Below are 19,614 nucleotides of genomic sequence, written 5' to 3' on the forward strand. Positions count from 1 at the left end.
CGATTACTCAGGGAGATTGATTGGGGATGTTCGGTGTCTTCAGCAGGGTGCTAAGGCATCCGATAGACCACCCAAGAACAGTGTTCAAAGGGTTTACAGTCACCTGAGCAGAGAAAAGTAAAGGAAGATGTTGGACAAAGGAGCAGGGAGGATAGAATGGTTTGGGCCATATGAACAAGTCAGAGGCAACAGTGAGTCAGTGCAGGAGGAGATTCTGCAGGGCTCCTTTAGTGACCTATGAAAGTATAGGTTGGTATCTTTTGCTGGAGACCACTTTACTGTATTGTGTAGAAGGTTTGAAGGTGACGCTATTTGGAGCTGATGTAGCAAAGAAACCCAGCTTCACATTGGTACTTCCCTAGTTTGAATCTCACCCCTGTGATACTCAGAAAGTGGCCTGGGGTGAGCCAGTCTCTCTTAGCCTCAGCTCCCAGCTGCAATATGGGGATAATGGCACATGTTTTAAAGGATGGAACTAAACAAAAGCTACATAAGAACAGCCCCACTGGATCAGTCCATAGGCCCATCAAGTCCAGCTTCCTGTATCTCACAGTGGCCCACCAAATGCTTCAGGGAGCACACCAGATAACAAGAGACCTGCATCCAGGTGCCCTCCCTTGCATCTGGCTTCTGACATAGCCCATTCCTAAAATCAGGAGGTTGCACATACACATCATGGCTTGTAACCCATAATGGATTTTTCCTCCAGAAACTTGACCAATCCCCTTTTTTATTATTATTATTATTATTATTATTATTATTATTATTATTATTATTATTATTATTATTAATAATAATAATAATAATAATAATAAATAAATAAATAAATAATTAAATAATTAAATAATTAAATAATTAAAAATAAATTAAACAATTTGCTGCTGGAAACTGTAAAATTGTACCATAGAAGACTGAACTAGAAGAGAAATGAACTTAACACTGTGTCTCTCGTTGTGAATTCAACATGGCTGCTCTCCTCCTGGGTTTCCATTCTCTGGTGGTGTTTCCCAGAATCATTTCCCTCCATGCCGAGATCCACAAATGCTCACCAGCTCCCTGCTAATGAGCATGTTTTTTAGTTCTGGCAAGAGTGTCTGGTGGGAGGACACAGGCTTTTTTTGACCTTGCACTGAACCTCTGAAAACAGCAAGATTTGTCATTGTTTTCCAATACCCTCAGAAGCCCAAAATGGAGTTGGATGGTTAAGCAACCCAATGTTTGATCCAAAATTGAGGCAAGTTTTGGCATTTGTTCCCAGCAAGTGTTTCAAAACCGTGAGCCTTTGTGAACCATCAGTTTGACCTCCCTCAAAGGCTTGAATGTGCCAACAAAAGGTTGAACTTTTCCAAGCATCAGCAACTTGCAAAGATTTGAATGAAAAGAAACTTTGTGAGCATGTTTGTGCTCGTTTTGGTTCTGTTTGCAATTTTGCGAGCCAGTAGTTCAGTATTTCAATCTTTCTTGGTTGAATACTTCCAGCATCTCTAGCAGAAGCTCTATCTGCCCTGAAGCTGAGTCTCACTGGGACTCAGGTGATGGGAGAGTGGGAGCTTCTCTGAAGCTGAGCTGGACCTCTAAGGAATGTCAAAATGAAGTCATCACAAGACTATACCTCTCTTGTCGGAAGAGGGATAAGTTGGTGGTGAGCACCCATTCTAAAATGTGAATGAAATATAAATCTAAAATTTCCTGTTTAGTGAACACAAAGTGTGCTTCGTAAATTCAAGTACTTCCAGGTAGAAAATGTATCTCAGAATGGTACTCCCAAACCACCCAGAAACAATAAATTTGATACTTAATAGCCCGCTACCCACTGGACAAGTGTGAAAATTAGACACACCAAACATTCAAATTTTGTTGTGTGGAAGTTCATAAGCCAAGCTGCACATGAAATGGAGCATTTGGCTGTGTGGGAGTTCCATTGCCATGTGCATGAGTCAGATTTGGATTTGGCGGAGGAGGCATTTCCAGTAGCAACCAGGAAGATAGATCTGTACTATACAAGCTTTACCTACAGATCTTTGATCTATTAGTTTTCTTACTGTTTATCAAGACGTTCACAGACTTCCCAAGTGGTTTGCTTTCAATGCACTGGCTAAGCAGCTGTGCTTATGGTTCACAGATACCTGGCAACTACTTTTCTCTTTATTGGAAGAACATGAGTAGTTCTGACTTCCAGGAGGAAGGTGATCAGGGTATTTATAGCTCTATTGGTCCCAAACAATGAGGTCTATATAGTAGGCACAATTATACCAAGCAGTCATTCAGAAGTGCCACAGTTCTAAACTAAAAGTTCAGCTGAAAACTCTCACACTTTGCTCAAACGGTCTTGTATTTTCTTTTGATGTTCCAGTTTTACTAGCTATGAAGTTTGACAGAGTAAGCTACCTTTTCTGGCCAAGCCATAACTGAGTCAACAGTTCAGGCCACTTCTTGATTCTCAGTGCCTACAGAAACACATGCCAAGTAAACTGTTTAATCTTTTGGGTGCCAGAGGAGATGTTGTCCACTGGCCTGATTATGTAAACCATGTTCCTGAGAAAGAGACTCATAGGTCCATGAGCAGGCCCTAGAACCAGTGGCCATAAATAATATTCCTGTTCTCTGGTGCTAGTAATGGATCTCTCTTCTGGGAACAGAAGCTCCTTCCATAAGTGCAGCAGACCTTCCAGAATTGGGCAGCACCTGATGGCAGAAGCAGTTTCTGGGATGCTAACCATGGCCCTTGCAAGTGTTCGTTTCTGGGCACAAGACCTTTAAAACTCTTGACAGCTGGGGGCTGGGTTGTCTGAGGAACGAGCTTCCATATGAACTGCCTCTTCCCCCAGGGTCATCTGAGGGGGCCGTGCTACAAGTGCTGACGTTGGCTGACACCAGGTTGGTGGCATGAAAAGGGTAGGACCTTCCCAGTGGCAGCACCATTATTGTGGAATTCTTTCTCAGTTGAGTTAAAAATTATGCCATCCTTGTTACCCTTCCAGCAGAGGCTGAAAACTTTCTTCCTTTGTTAGTCTTTCCTTCCTAGTTCTTTGGTCCGGGAGAATGTTAAATGTTTTTGTTAATGTTGTTTGTCTTTATTTCTGGTCTTTTATTTTTGTAGTATTTTAGTGTGATTTTGTGAATTCTGGGAGCCACTTTGGGTGCCCTGGTAACATGGAAGAAAGGTGTGATCTATAAATATTTTAACCCAAAAAATAAAATAAAGCAACCAGAGCCAGAAATAATTATTTTAATTCATTATGAAAGTATTGGAATTTTACCTTGCAGTGAACTTTATTAAAATTCCTGGACTTCATTTCTGTCATCATGAAGGCAACAACATCCATTGCAATGAGCTGTGGTAAGGAATTATATAATGTGCATATTTCCCTGTTCCTGTTTAATATTTTATAATCTCTGCTTCATTGTATAATCTACAGACTCGGGTCAGGTTACTGCAATTGTACAAGAAAAGATAGATCAAGGATGTCAAACTCATTTCATACAGAGGGCCAAAGTTACCATTTATGGTGCCTGCTAAGGGCCAGAAGTGACTTAGAGCCTAATCCTGTGGTCAGCGGCACGGCTCCGTGCCACCGACCACAATAGCAAACGTGCCATAAAGCACGTTCGCGGGGCTCACCGCCGGGCTCCCACTGGTGCTAGCCCAGCACCGGCTGGTGCTGAGCTAGCGCAGGGCGGTCACCCAGCTTCCGTGGCTCGGTGGTCGCCCAGACCGCCAAGCTGCAGAATGGCAGGCGGAGCGGGGGCGTGGAGAAGGCGTGGAGAAGGGAAGGGGGAGGCCGGCAGGGGCAGGGAGGAGGCATGCCGAGGGGCGGGTGGGAGGCGTGCCAGGGGGTGGGCGGGAGGAGGATCCACAGAGCTGAGCTCCGCAGGATCCAGAGTGCTTGTGGAGGGCACAAGCGTCTTTAAAGTGAGTAGCCCCATTGCGAGGCTGCTTACCTTACTCGGGGGAAGGGGACAAAGTCCCCTTCCCCCGAGGAGCCTCCCACGGTAGCGCGGGAGGCACAGGATTTGGCGACAGCCCTTTTCGGTGCCGTCAAGTCTGGGTGCTCCGGGCAGCTCAGGATTGGGCTGCCCATTAAGTGATGTCTTTAAGCAGATGTGGCCAGAAATAAGCATTTTGTTCTCACCTAGAAACTTATTAGCTGCAAATGATAGAAGAGAAAATGTGCAAATCTTGTTCATATTTTCAGGATATGAGAGCACGATTATTATGCTGGGAGAGCTTAGTAATAACAGAGACCAGATAAATTGCTTCAAGTGCCTGCAGGTCTCATGTTTGACACCTCTGAGATATTTGAATTACTGTCCCAAAAATGGCTTATAATCTAAAATAATATACAACACCTGGGGAAACAAAGGCAAACAAACTGAAATAATCCTGGTAGAAAATTAGAATATTTTATCTACCAAATTTCAAAGCAGGTAGAAGAATAATCAGTCTGTGTCCTAGAAAACCCACACTCCCATAGGTCTTCAGTGTCATCCCATTTGATGCTGCCAGCTCTGTGTTTGTCTCACATTTTTTGACTTATTCTGTTCTAGTTTTGTTGCTGACTTGTACATATGCAACTAAAGAAGCTGCAAAGAAGAATAAAAAGTCTAAACTCTGTAAGTAAACAGTGAGCACAAAACTGTTTCAAAAACGGTTTCAACTGTGCTCAAAGTTGGTTTTCTCTTTGAATGTTGTCTTTTATCTTTGGATCTGACGTTGAAAACTGGGTTTATCAAAGTTACGTTGCCTGCCCTGTGATGCTCAGCCATTTTGTGGACATAATTATGTTCTAGAGATCCCCAAGAGACATTGAGTATCTGTGGTTGTATCACAACATAAAATCTTGACTGTAAATGTAAAGAAGAAAGGGTTTCTCTCTGCGATGGAAAAATTCTGTGTGTATAGCAGAACTCCTGCACAACAAATTGCTGAATCTGGGCTATAACATGTAGGATTTAATGTGTTATCAAAGGGATATTGTTGCTGTGTTACCACACCTGGAACACAATTCAAAATGTGGCACGAGTTCACTAACATGTTGGCTTTCAATTCACTATCCTAGGTGAAAGAGCTTGCCATCCGCCATGTAGTATTTTTAACCAGTACCTCATGCCCTCTGAAGGAAGATCAAACAAAAAATGAAATTTAAATGTCCGCAAAGGCCTTATTGGTTCAGTTAACAGGAGCCATACCTATGGGAGCCTGGAGGTAAATCTCCAGATTCCTGGCCAGATTGGGTAAAAGAATTAAGACTTAGATCATCGGTTTAGTCCAGAGGATGTCCAGAGTTGACCATTGCTGCTACACTCATCTCTCGCTGTGGGGTGGGGCTGCCAGTCCTCCAGCCATCAATCTTGAAGGGCGTGGGGACAACCCACACACTCACTGACGGAAGGGGAACGCCTACCAAAGTCCAAGGATGAGGAGGCCGAACCAGGAACAGTGAGCCAATGACTCCCTTTGTGGAGGGGCACAAATGGCAAGACCCCAACTGGCAGGATTGAAGAGGACTAGAGTACAACCCCAACCCCTCCCCTCCTGAAGCCATAGGAGCAATGGCCCAGGATCCTTGCATGCCACTGCACACCATGGATATGGATGGGCAGCAAATAAATAGCACTCTCTTGTGCTAACTGCTTCATTTTAACTAATTTAAAAAATAAAATTAACTATCTTGTGTGTTCATAGATGTTCCTCAGATTGACTGTGACATCAAAGCTGCAAAGATAATCAATCCAGAATTCATTGCAAAGTGTCCCTCAGGATGTCATAATGCCAAATTCCGAGTCTACGGAACAGATATCTATGCTTCTTTTTCCAGCGTGTGTGGTGCTGCTATTCACAGGTCAGGAGAGGTCAGCTTCGGTTAAGACAAGACACAGAACTAAAGGGAAAGTGAAACTTATTTTCAGGTGTTGTAACTTCACAGGATATGAGAGAAGAGTTATACAAACTCAGAAGTTCTGCAGGGTTATTTTAGGCTACTAACCCCTAAACTCAGTGACTTTCAATCTTTTTCATCTCATGGCACACTGACAAATCAGTAAAATTGTCAGGTATACCAACACCTTTTTAAAAAAAAAAAAATTGACAAAGCACATCATGCTGCTGGTGGGGGGAGTCATATGGCTTCACTAATAAATGTGCCCCTCCCCCAAACTCCTGTGTCACACCTGTGGACGATTTGCAGCACACCAATGTGCTGTGGCATCCTGGTTGAAAATTGCTGCTTGGCTTCTTCAGCTTTGCTGCTGTTGATACTGAACAAGGTGCAACAGCACACATTCTTCTGGGGTGAATGCAGACATAATGTAAAGAGAGATCACCTGGCAAGCTCTCACCTAGCTTTGCAACTGAAATGTCAGATGTGCACACCCAGTACAACAAACACAGGCTCCTCCAGGAATGCCACCAACATTTCTCCTTTTTATAAAAAGCCACATGGACTTTTCTCCATTTACCCATTAATTCAGTTTATTAATCATTTTGTTTAAAACAGAACAAAAAAATGCAGAACTACCTGGGAGTTGGTATTTGGCGATGTCACAAGTACTCGCCAATTGATGTTGTGCACAACTGGCTTTTACTCCAGAACCATTTTTTTTCCAAAGCTCTATCCTGGAGAAAAAAGAATAGCTTTGAACACATGCTATGATGCCACTTATAACCTGATCCCATCGTTCTATAAAAATAATGACGGTCTTTTGTCCTGATCCTAAGCAGAAGAAGTACAACAGATTTTGCTTTCACTCAGTTTAAGACATACAAGACACAGATGAGGGTTAGAGTGGATGGAATAATGGACTGTAAAATAGAAGAGTAGGCAAGGAAGTCTGACAAATGCTGACAAAAGTTCATAGCTCATACAATCTTCTGGTAATGCATCTGCTCCAACATACCTTTGTCAGTCATTTGTGGAATATCAGTCACCTGAAAGAAAACAGTTTGCAAAGGTGTCCCACAGCTGGTCACCTAAGTGATGCTTTTCACTTGCCACAGGTGATTGGGTGAGTGGCAATTTACAAATAAAAGAAGTCAGTAAGGTGATGCAAAGGTAGTTCAGACTAGGCATTCCAAAGCACACAGTGGAGTCCTGTGCTCCAGCCTGCATACAAATAGTCTCTAACCAGGAAAAATATTCACCATGATGTCTGGGGACTGATTGAAGCAACTCTGTAATGAAGAAAATATACTGGACACCAACTTGGGGGCCCTCCCTTATGTTCAAGTGGCAATTTTTGCTCTGGGAATGCACCCACAGATGTCATTTATTATTATATTCTAATTACAGTATTTGTATGAGACCCTTCTTATTTTCAACTTACATAAATACTCGTATGATCTGACAGGGGGAAAAAAATGGGTTTGACAAATTTACTGCTTTAGAGTTTGCAAAGGCTGTCAGAGAAGCTTTTAATCTTAATAAAGGTAAAAGAAAATAGTAGGGATTTTTTTCCAGGACAAGAAATTAAGTATATCCTGAAAAGATGTGGCAGGCATTATGAAGTAAAAAGGAGCTTAGCTGCTTAGCACATAAGAGACAAAGCCAAGCTAGGATAGCATAGCTTTCTGCTTTGTAGTACTGGCTGGTTCCCAGGAATACTGCCACCAGCTGAAAGCAATGACGTACTCATGTGTTCTGTAAAATTGCCATTTAAGTTGTAGAGACACAGATTTCATTCCTGTTGATTGACTGAAATTATGAATATAGTAGTCAAATTATTATCTAGTTTATCAAGCACTTGGTGTTCCAAAGTGGTGGCCCTTGTATTTAATTAATAAATCTGCCTTAGAATTGCTTCAGACCTCTTCAGGAAAGAGGAAGCCTTAGTGACTTGAGCTTCCTCTCCCTAACCTTTGAGATCTCATCTAAAGGTAGGAAGACAGGAGGAGTTCATGTCAATCAGGGACAAAATGTAAATAGCACTTGAAGGGGACACCATTAGGACAGGAACTGCAGTGAGGGCAGTCTTTATGGAAAGGAAGTGGTTTGTGTTCATCTAACCTTTCAGATACTTTGGGTTTGGGACAGGTAAGTCATTTTTATTATTGCATTCAGGTTGGGTGGGCAGGGTGGCAACTTATGGAGTGGACGTGGATTAATGGGGAAAGGCATGTATTTGGGAGATAACTCATGTAGCAAACCAAGTGGAACACTGACTACATCATCATTCTGAGAGGTGAATTGCGTAGTGTGTAAGTCCACGGGGTGGGGACAGTATCTACTTAAAATTTTGAAAATGACACGTTGGAGACACCCTGTTCCCTGTAGCCCTCTTGGAGGTTTGCACTTGTCTGGGTTGGGACTGCAGTGCAAGGGGCATTTGAAAATCATTTTTTCTCAAGCAGAGACATTTCTGATTTGAATTCATTGCTTTTGCAGTGGTATAATTGACAAGTCTGGAGGGAAAATCCTGGTTCAAAAAGTTGCTGGACAATCTGGTTACAAGGGTAGCTACTCCAATGGAATCCGGTCATTGTCTTTGCCACGTTGGAGAGAGTCCTTCATTGTTTCAGGTATTTCTGCAGACCTAATGCACTTGATTTTTGTAATACCATACTGTATAATTTTAAAACCACTAATCAAATGGTAATAAGCATGGAGAAAAAGAACAAAACTGTCAAAATACTCTTTTAGAGGGTTATTTGTAATAATTTTGCTTTGTGGTCAGCTGTTCAAAACAATGTGCAGAAATCTAGGGAAAACTGCAAAACCCAGAAGGCATGACTTGCCCTGTATAGAAAGTTAAACAGGTTAAGACTTTTTTGGTGGCAGCTGAATTGCTTGTAATTGTTCATAAGGAAGGTTTTCATGTGTCCTGATCTGCTGTCATCCACCCAGCAAATATCGCTGGACATGTTCACAATTCTCACAGCAAAAACTCAAGGTAGCCTGAGTGATGGGGTGGCCAGGTTTGCATGATGACTTTGCAGGATCATCAGTGTCCATCTAGCATGGATTCTTATGGCTGGAAATCAGGTGAGTCCAACTGGACTGAATCGCAGGTGGGCAGAAAGAAGGCTACACTTGCCTCAGAATCCTTTCCTGGAGTGTTGGGCCTCTATTCGGGTGCTCTCATGCTGCCCCCAGAGGGGGACAATCCTCACAGTTTCTGAATCTGTAGGCTTAGATCAATTGAGGCAGTCAGAGACAAATTACTGCTGTTGCTGTTACAAAGGCAAGATTTCGCCCTAATCTTTCCCGAGAGCTTTTTGAATTAATAAACAATACCCAATTTACTGCAGGAGTCACTAAGGCTGTTCTGTTCTTATCATTTAATCTGGGGAAACTTTTTAGGAATGCGTCAATATTTAAATGCCCCCAAATGAGTTGTCTTTTTTTAAAAATGCGAACAGTTTACTGTACCTTCAAAGTAATAAACAAGTGTGAGAACATTCTGCTTTGCCTTTTGATCATATCAGGCTTTTATGTTTATCAAACTGATATTCAACAGTATCAGACTTTATGTACAAGGAGTTTAAAGAGGTAATGAATGGGTGTCTCCAAACATTAGCAGTACTGGATTGAACTGTGGCAGAATAACTACTTAGCCAGCCTACTGATTAGAAGGTCATATTCAAGAAGTACAAGAAATCTTTCTGCCACAGTTGCAAAAGTCCCATTGGTGGTGATTGTGTTTTTGTTTTTTCAATGTGTTGCAGGATTTCACCATTGTATGTGTATGTTAGTAATTAGATAAACTCATCAGAAGAGACTAAAAACGCACAAGTTGTGTTAAGTAATCTGTGAGTAATCCAAGAGTAAGGAGAGTTGAGTTTGAACATTGCTTCCATTGCAACCAAGTGCTTGACTACAAGCCAATAATGGCATGGCAGAGTTTAAAGTGAAAACCATACAGACAATGTGTTTCCACTTTACAAACCAGTCATACTTTGGAATTTGCCAGCTTGACCAATGAGGATCTGTACAAAAGCCAACAGAAAGAAAGAATTAAGGTTGCCAAGCTAGGATATGGAATGATACAAACAGCAAAGAACACCAAGCATGTTTACTAGGACTATAAAGAGGTGCCCACTAGGAGGTATGCAAATTGGCTGGTATTCACTTTTATTTCAGAGTATTGAAATGTGCTGGCTTATATGTAAATGAATGACTCCATTCAGATCAATGAGAGCTCCCTGCTAATAGGTTATGAGAGTAATGTTTTCTATTCTGCATTTCTTCAAGTACTGTGAAAATGGCAGACAGCCACTAGATCCACCTGATTGGTATTTCATTCAGTGTCTAAAGCAAAGTGCTCCATTTTTCAATTCAAATCTAAAGTACTGCCATTTTTTAAAGCAGGGATGTCAAATATAAGGCCCATGGGCCGAATGCGGTCCCCTGAAGCAATTAATCTGCCCCCCCCATTATGATTGGGCTCTCCCAGCTTGATAATTGGGCTCTTTCATACCGTGAAAATATGATTTGCACATGTTCTCTTCTGTCATTTGCAGCTAATGAGTTTCTAGGTGAGAACAAAGTGCTTATTTCTGACCATCATCTGCTTAATGATGTCACTTTTTGCTTAATGATATCACTTCTGGCCCTTAGCAGGCACAATGAATGCTAACTTTGGCCCTCTGTATTAAATGAGTTTGTCACCGCTTTTCAAAAGGATTCCGGTTCTATGGTATTACTTCAACCAATAAATTTATTTTCTTGAAATAAGAAGAGCGAAGTTTGCTTTGGGAGATGCTGCATGGAAAACTAGGCAGGTCGATCTAATTCCACTTTCTCCTATACTCAGACTTATTTCTCTTTTGCTTAATTAATTAGCATTTTCCTTGGTCAAGTTGTCCTGGGTCTTTCAATGTCTTGGCCACAGCTGATCCCAGAGTTGCATGTATTGAAGCCCATTGAAATCAAGTAATTTAAGGCTGCAGTCCTAAACTCACATACTAGGGAGTAACCCCCACTGAGCAAAACAGGGCTTGCTTCCAAGTAAACCTGTACAGGATTGCACTGTAAGTGTGCTTAATTTGGTGCTGGATTACAATAATCAAATACGTAGTGGTCATCAGTTGTGTTTGTGAACTTTGTTAGATTATGGTAAACTTTTATGGTTCAAATCTCATGCAGCTTTACACAGTTCAGTGACTTACACAGACTTTGGTAACATGTAAACAGTGTCAGATAATTACCACTTGATATGCATAAAGATGCAGTTAACCATGTGCAAGATACTGGTTAGACCATCTCGTTGATAACTATGGCCCACCCCTGCTCATAGTTTTGAGCTCAATCCAGCAAAATGTAGACAAAATGGAAGGTGGTTAGAAACCTAATCCTATGCATATTTACATCCCCTGAATTCAGTATGTACAGAACTGGAGCTTCACAATTGCAATTAACATAAAAGCACAGTCCGAGGCATGTCCAGTGGCATAGCAGTGGAGGGTGGGGGTAGTCTGCCCTGAATACCAGCCATAAGAGTGTGCTAAGGGGGTGCCAGCATCACTCTCACCCTGGCCATGCCAGACATGCCGCAGCCCAGCCAGAAGGAGATTTGATTATTGCCGAAGAGCAGTGGGCACACATTTCACCACCAAACATCCAGGTTGCCAAGCTCTGCAACTAATAATAATAACTAGGTATTTGTACACCACCTTTCTGGTCATCAGATTACTCCTCTGACTTTATTCAAGGCAGTTTACATAGGCAGGTGTTTCTAAATCCCTCAAGGGGATTTTTACAATCATAGAGGTTCTCTCTTTCAAGAACCAACAACATTTCAGATGGATCTTCCTGGTTTGTTCTCACTTCTGGCCTCCAGTTCTCCCAAGCAGGCTGACAAGCAGCCCCATCTCTCACATGGAGGACAGCCAAGACGCTTCTCGCTCACACCAAGAGCAGGTGGAATCACTCAGCTTGGCTTGTCAGCTGCTTCAAGGTCTCACCATTCTCAGTCGTTCAGGGAGCTTCCAGTGTCCTCGAACTGGCGACCTTCTGATGTTATCTTTGGGCTAACGGAGGCTCTACCCTCTAGACCAGACCTCCCACCCACCCCTCTGCAAGGGGTGATATCACCCCCAGCAACACGGGTAGACATCTCTACTCAGAAGCAAGTTCCACTGAGTTCACTGGAACTTATTCCCAGTATATATATATATATATATATATATATATATATATATATATATATATATATATATATATGCAGCCTGACAGCCCAATCATATGCATGTCTACACAGAAGTAAGTCATGCTGTAATCAATGGGGCTTATCCCAGGTAAATTTGGATAGGATTGCAGCTTCAGTTTCATTGGCATTAATAGGACTTAATTAAGGCAACTAACTTTCAGTCATTCAGAGACACCACACCAGGCCTGTACTACGCCATTCGTTACCATTTGCTGTATGCAGGTGCCACCCACCTTAAACTGAATCTTCCTGTCTCTTAACTTGTGGACATTTATGATATAGAAGTGCAAGACTTGGCATTCCTGCATGTGTAGACAAATGTCCATGGACCAAACAAGCACAGAAGAATACAATTTGCAACATTTTTGCATCAGAGTTTCTGTGTCTCATCAGGGTTAGAAAAACTGACCCATTTCTGTAAATATTGTTCTTAAGTCATTTACTGTTTCTAAAAATATTCCTTTAAAACATATTTCAAAGCAGCAGATGTCAACAGAAGTCACATATGGTGTGTTATGCTAAAAAGTGTCTGGTTTATACTAAAATAGAACTGTTGCAATTCCTCATACACTTTTTAACTGTGCTTACTTTATGAAGGGTCATGGAAACATAATCTTAGAACCAAATGAAACTTCCATACGGATTCCTTCACCTTTATAATATGGACTTTGAAATTTATCTTTCATGCAGTACAACCCCATGAAAAAAGATGTGCAATTTAAATAAGGGTACCACACATTTCCTTGCAAAGAAACTCAGGAGACACAAGGAGTTCTTTAGCATTTAAGAAGTTTTGCAAATACTGCACCACAAACACTTTTCTTTTGTACCATAGTGTAGCCAAAATGGTAATTCTCACAATGAACTGGGGGAGGGAGGCAGGTGGGCGACCAAGGAATTGGCTAAAATACAAAGCCAATATCAGTTGAAGATTTAAGTGCATTTTTAACCAACTATGAACATTTCATTCTGAGTTAAATACTTTATTTCTTGGCTTACAGTGCAATAATTGCATGTCAACTCAGAAGCTCAACTCAGAAATTCTCAGTTTTCTAAATATAAATGCAGTATTTATATAATGGCTTTTTTTTCCCCCTTCAACATGACTCAGTTCAGAACAGTGAACCTTTCACTGTCACCTGAGCTCTTCTGTGGAAAAGCACCAGCATCCAGGAAGTATAGTGCTCTTGAAGAATGCCGCGTTTTGCTCTGACTCCTATGAAGGAAAATTTGGAATAATTCTGGGCCCCAAAAGCTTCAAATATGAGTGTTCTGGTCTCTGACATGTTTTAATTTGCCTTTGTTATGCTGGTAGTTGGAAGACAGAACAGTTATTCCAGAGAATACAGAAGTTCAAGTTATGCATTACTTCTGGTCAGTTCAACGGGACTCAGGGCCCAATCATATCCAACTTTCCAGTGCTGATCCAACTATACCAACAGGGCATCTACTGCATCTTGCAGTGGGCGGGGGGGGGGGAGTCACAGAGGTCTTGTCAAGGTATGAGAGCATTTGCTCCATTTCCTCAAGGCTGCACAGTGGCTGCACCCACACTGGAAAGTTGGATAGGATTGGGTCCTTAGCCCCAGATAACTGTGTATAGGATTGCAGTCATTAAATACTTTTTAATTTGAGGTTCCCCAGTTCATTTACTTTCTGATGTGGCTTTTTGTTTTTTTGTAGAGGGCAAACCGAAAAAAGGTGTCCAATATCCATCAACTCTCGAATATGCATCTTCAAAAAGTGCACCTGTTAAAGGAGGCAAGTTTGGGGTTTTCAGCTGGAGTCCACTTGCGCGGATGTATGCCCTTCCATATATGTATGTTTGGTGTACTACAAAGGGGCCAAAGCTTAGTGATGAAGCACATGCTTCACATTTAGATGGTCCCATAGCCAATGCGACTGCACCTACACATTGATGCACCTCCATATTATGAAGCTCATGCAAATCTCGTTGGACTGCCTTTTGATGCAGTTGCTACACATAACTTGTTGCTATAGCTGGAACTGGATCATGGTGTTATGAAACTTGCATAAGGCATCATCAGTGGTCAGTTCAGATGACACTTTAGCAGCCTGACCAATCCCACACAATTAAGGACATGTTTACTCATGACATGTGCATCCTGGCCTGTCTTCTCACTTTCCAATTAGTTTCTTCAGTCACATGATAAGGAAAGCTGTTCTGTATGAATGACCCACTTTCCTTAGAGATTAAGGTGCAATCCTAAAGTTGACTTGGGCTGGCCCAAGTTGCTTGGGCCGGCCCACGAGGGTCACAAACGTACCATAAAGCACGTTTGCACCTCCATGGGAGGAAGCTGTGTTGGCACATCTAGATGTGCCAACATGCAGAGGCTGGCATAAGCCTCCGTGGCGGCTTCCCTGCAGCCGCTTGCATCGGCGCACTCACGCCGTAACAAGCGGCAAAGGTAGGCATGGGGGGATGGGGAGGAGGAGGGAAGGAGGTGTTTCTGGGCGAAGGGAGGGCGGGTGATGGGCAACTCCCGGGGGCGGGCGCACAGGGAGCCAGAGGCAGGGCTGGGACCCAGCAGATATGCTGGATCCCAACCCCCATCCCCGCGGAGAACAGAGAAGCTTCAAGCCATTCTGCTCTCTTCGAACTTGGGCTACCTCCAGAGGTGGCGCAAGTTCGAGGAGACCCATTGGGGCAAGCAGCCCTTACCCAGGCATAAGGGGAAGAGTTTCCCCTTGCCTCTGGCTGAGCCGCTGCTGCCAACGAACCTGCATTGGATGCAGCGCAAGCATCCTGGCTTGCCTGCTCCAGTGCAGGTTTGGATTGTGCCCAAAGGAAATTAACCAGGAAGTGAAGTATGCATTGTGAATGTGCATATCCTTAATAGCACGAAACTGGTCACACTGTTTCATCCAAACTGGCCCGTGGCATTTACTTTGTAAACAATGCTACATTGCTTAAAATCTCGACAATCTCAATGCTTAAAAATGGCAGGATTACAAAAATGAAAATAAAAGCAGAGCAACAGAAAACACTTGGAGCAGCATCCATAGTAACACTTCCATGAATAGAAACTTCCTCTGAGTACCAAAAGTACATGCTAGTCATATAAAGGGCCTGGTTCCTTTGTATGAGCAGAGTGTTCTTTCCATTCTCGGAAGGAGCTTCCATTGATGGAAGCAGTACTCTTAGACTTCAAAGAATGAATGACACAGGACTGTTGATTCCGATAACTGCTTGTCCTTTTCTTCCCCCTCCACCCATTATTTATTAAAATAGTTCTATCTACATGCATGGAGCTTTACATAGCATGAATATATGTCTCCCCTAAAACAAGTAGGTCCCTTCCCTAAAGACTTACAATCTAAAATAATGACATGCTGTTTCAGAGTGGTTGGAGTCTAGTGGAATATATTTATCTAAAAGTGTTCCTATTCAGTAGTTCTAACACTAAGAGCCCAAACCTATGCATGTCTACTTGGAAGCGCATTTCATTACAGCCAAAGGAGCTATGTCCAGGTAAGTGTGACTATGATTGCAGCCTTAGTTCCATTTGACATTAGTCATTTACATTAGAAAGAGTGGAGATTAATTTAGAACTCACAATCTACGAAATCTCTCACAGTCACAACTCACAGGAAGCCAATTTAGTATTTAATAATTTGGGAAATTGGTACCAATTATTTGATAATAATGTGGGGATTTGGTACCAAGCCCTTCAGAACGAAGTCTTATTTTATGGCACTAATCCTAACCAACTTTCCAGCACTGAGGTAAGGGCAATGCAACTCTGAGGTAAGAGAACAAACATTGCCTTACCTTATATTGCCTTTGAGACTTCCCCAACTGTAGGCTGCAGCTCTTGCCCACTGGCACAGCTATGCCAGTGCTGGAAAGTTGGTTAGGATTGTGTCCTAAAGAACTTAAGGAGCCACCTGCAATGTAGTCAACAGTCCATCTTGTCACAATACTTTGATGAGTTTTCAAAGTTAGTTTGCCAAGGTCTCTGACAGTGTCTCCCATACTCCTGTTACCTGATTTATTGGATGTGTCAGGGACTGAACTTAAGACTCCCATAAGCATGCAGTCAGTTGCTCAGTGACTGCTCCTCTATAAAAGCTTACATATTGCTTTCTAATCCTTGCTACTTATTGCTAAACTTGAAATTTTATGGATTTTGTAATTATTCTATGTATCATAATTCCCTTGAAACTGGCAGTTAAGAGATTGCATAACTGCGGTAGGTAATTCATAATTCCCTTTTGGCCTAGAGTGACATGTAATGATTTCTGTATTACCTCAGGTATGATGATTTACATTTAAATTGTTTTGTCATAATTCAGTGAAAGTGTGCCAGTGAAATAAAACTTGCATTCCAGTAAAGTCTCTAAAACTGCCTGTTCAACAAAGTTAATCCAATTGTTAATTTAGTTTCCTTTTTTGTTTTAATAAAGCAACAAAACTTGCTAAATGACTTTTCTCTCACTTTTTTTCACAATATAGTATTAAACCACTTCAGTCGAGCAAGTTTACATGTGTGTGTTTTGTCTCTTTGTCTAATCATAGTCCATGGCAGTCATAGATTTCTTAGGAAGTAGCATGGCCCTTACTGTTGCTCATCATGAAAACACTGAGCTATGATGTGAAAGTTCAAAAGATTCAAGTGTAGTGTGTTGAAGAGAAAGGAACAGAAAGCATCCATTGCCATTGTCTTCTGCTAGGCAAGGAAGGCTTCAGAGAATATTCATGAAGAACAGCAGGATTCTGATTTTATCAGTTTTCTTTGTTGAGCAGGCCCCAAGTTCTGAAAGCGGAAAGGTAGTCTTGTTTCCGGGATATCATCAAAAATGGCCTAGTCTCTTTCCTTTTTGGTTTCAACAAGAAAAAAGTAGAATTGTTTCATTAACAGTGTCCGCCGCTACCCAATGCAAGCACCTCAAAAAATGTCAGACCACTACCAAGTTCACAATGGGCCATCATATTATGTCATTACAGTTACTCTTTTTCAGAGGACCGCAATTGTGATGCTATGTTGTGCAAATAGAAAAGTTGGTCCTCACAGATTTTACTTAGACTGCTATGCTCCTAATTCTAGTGGTAGCTACTTGTGCTCCAAGGTGTTTGCAAGGGGTCTCCTATTTGTTTGAATTGATGATTTCTACATACAGTATATCAAATATTCCTTTATACTAATATGCCACATTTAAATGCTAATATAGGAGGCTCAGTACGCAAAGAATATCAGACAACTGCAGCACCGTCGCCAACTACACAAGAAGCCACCACAACACCAAAGCCTCCTGTCATGACCACAGTATTTGTCAGCACAACTCCAAAGCCAACAACAATCCCAATGACCATCCATACAACAATTGTCACCAAAACAGCTACAACTGTGAAGCCTCCACTTGCAGTGCACAAGGTCAGAAATGTAGGTGAGTAAAATGGAAGGGGTTGGAATAGTTCAACTGTGAGCATGTTCCCTGTTTCACTAGCACTCGGAGCCCTTTAGGAACAGGCTTTGTTACATTTTATACATTTAGTATGTCTGGTGGGGAGAAAGATGAAGATAAACCTTGATATTTCTGGGAGCCAAGAGGGCTACTCGCATATTGGGTTGTATAGTGTACACAGATGGTTGATCTGTACATGACTTGCACATTATGTTAAAATGCACCTACAGCAGTAAACTCAATCTGTACCCTACATTTGAGGGGTTTAGTATCCAGGTTCACTTTGCTACTATCACCTGCTCATCATTGCCTCTTGCTAGGCCTTCCTCTGTACCATTGTACAACTGTTGCTGCTGCTGTTCTCCATTGCCTGGTGAGTCAGCTAGGGGTACAGGGCCCAAGTGCGAGGCTTCTTGAGAGGCAATGGAGAATATGTGATAGCAGTGTACTCTAGTCCTCCTTTGCTTCATGAACTAGAGGATCGGGACTGTTTTCTGTTAGCTGCCTAAATCTCGGGCACCATAGAAGGTGACCAACAAGCACTCAGCACAACCGCAAGCACTTTCCAAAGCAGAGGTGTCTGTGCGCCCTTGAAGCAATTGGGAACCCTTGAAAGCCCTTGAACAGTGTTTCTCAATGTTTGTCCCCTGCCGTAACACTTTGCATCGTCCACCTGCTGGAAGTACCACTGTAAATAACTGGAAATGACATCAACATCAGTTACTTCCAGGTTGGGAGGCCAGATGCAACAAACTCCAGTAAGAGGCTCAGGGTGAACGGGAGGGTTTTTTTGAGCACTTGAAAAGTGTGTGCTGGAGTTTTGCCTGTCAAGCAGAACCTCCTACCGCTGTTCGTTCCGTTGTGTCGCTGGTCTCACTGCCAGGTGTCTGTGGGTCCTGCACGTACCACTGGACACCACCTCAAGTGGTCCACTGGTGGTATGTGTACTACTGGTTGAGATACAGTGCTCTAGAACCCACTGGTGGTCCACTGGTGGTATGTGTACTACTGGTTGAGATACAGTGCCCTAGAACCCAACTCAAATGAATGATGATCTTCAAAGGTACTATGTTTGTTCATTTGTTTTTCTTTCACTTCATTCCTTGTTTCACACATGAGCATTTGTGTAAAGATGTTGTTTCTATGCTCTGTAAGAGATCCTCTTGCTTCTTTTTAGGTTCTAGCAATGTCCATCCAGCTTACTCATCAGTGGCAGCTGTAGCATCAAGTAAGTGCAGAGACAGGGACATGGCTTTGTCATACCCAGGCTACAAACCTAAGCCTTTTTTTTTTGAACTGAAAAGTCCCTTTGAAATCAATTGGACTTACATGTGCATATGGTGTGCACCTGATCGCACTGTGAAAACACTTTTACCATGTCATCCCCTCAGTCTCTTTAACTGTGAGAGATAGTCGTCAAATTGTCTGTAATATATAACAGAAATTTATGTATTCGTTATAAGGTTTATACTGCCAGCCATGTTTTGAGTGGTTTGCGAAATATAACAAGAAAAGTTGCATCCAATAAAACAAATCAAATTAATAGATCCATGTTAATAAACAACACTGGAAGTGGTATAACAAAGAGAAGAAGGGCAAGCAGCATCAAAACTCTCTGGAAAAAGAACAGCTTTTAGCTGTCTCCAGAAACCTGCAAAGAAAGAAGCCTTGGAAGAGAGCACCACACCCTTGGGGACTACTACAGTTCTTCCTCCTTCTAGAGGATAAGATGGAATCTGGAGCAGATCCTTCTGAGCAATGGATTCAGCAGTGTTGTAATAGGCTTCCAATATTGTGCTCATAGCTGGGGTTGGGGCTATTTTTCCATCTGACATTGCAGTTCCTTTTGGCAAATAAGGCCTAGAAATAAAATACTGAGAAGGAAGCTCTCCATTTAAAAAAGAAACAAAAAACTATTGCGGCATCTCCAGGCAGTGTCCTTCTGTGAATCATGACCTATAGCATTAGGTATAAATCACAATTCAGAATAAGATGATGTTACTGTGAAGGCGTATCTACATAGCAAGCGTATACAGATTG

The 19,614-nt window shown here is 42.1% G+C and overlaps 1 protein-coding gene across 1 annotated transcript in view; it reads left to right on the top strand.

Moving 5' to 3' along the window:
• The first annotated feature begins 3,271 nt into the window (after positions 1-3,271).
• The window catches only part of VIT (vitrin), a 33,856-nt gene continuing 17,513 nt past the window's right edge, over positions 3,272-19,614 (top strand). Inside the window, exons 1-7 of the mRNA XM_066611549.1 lie at positions 3,272-3,340; positions 4,549-4,614; positions 5,687-5,843; positions 8,382-8,515; positions 13,828-13,905; positions 17,344-17,556; positions 18,752-18,802. Coding sequence (XP_066467646.1) covers positions 3,307-3,340; positions 4,549-4,614; positions 5,687-5,843; positions 8,382-8,515; positions 13,828-13,905; positions 17,344-17,556; positions 18,752-18,802 — 733 coding nt within the window. The 5' untranslated portion in view covers positions 3,272-3,306. The remainder of the gene's footprint in view (positions 3,341-4,548; positions 4,615-5,686; positions 5,844-8,381; positions 8,516-13,827; positions 13,906-17,343; positions 17,557-18,751; positions 18,803-19,614) is intronic.

Source organism: Tiliqua scincoides, chromosome 1, assembly GCF_035046505.1.
Source record: "Tiliqua scincoides isolate rTilSci1 chromosome 1, rTilSci1.hap2, whole genome shotgun sequence".
Classification (NCBI taxonomy): Eukaryota; Metazoa; Chordata; class Lepidosauria; order Squamata; family Scincidae; genus Tiliqua; species Tiliqua scincoides.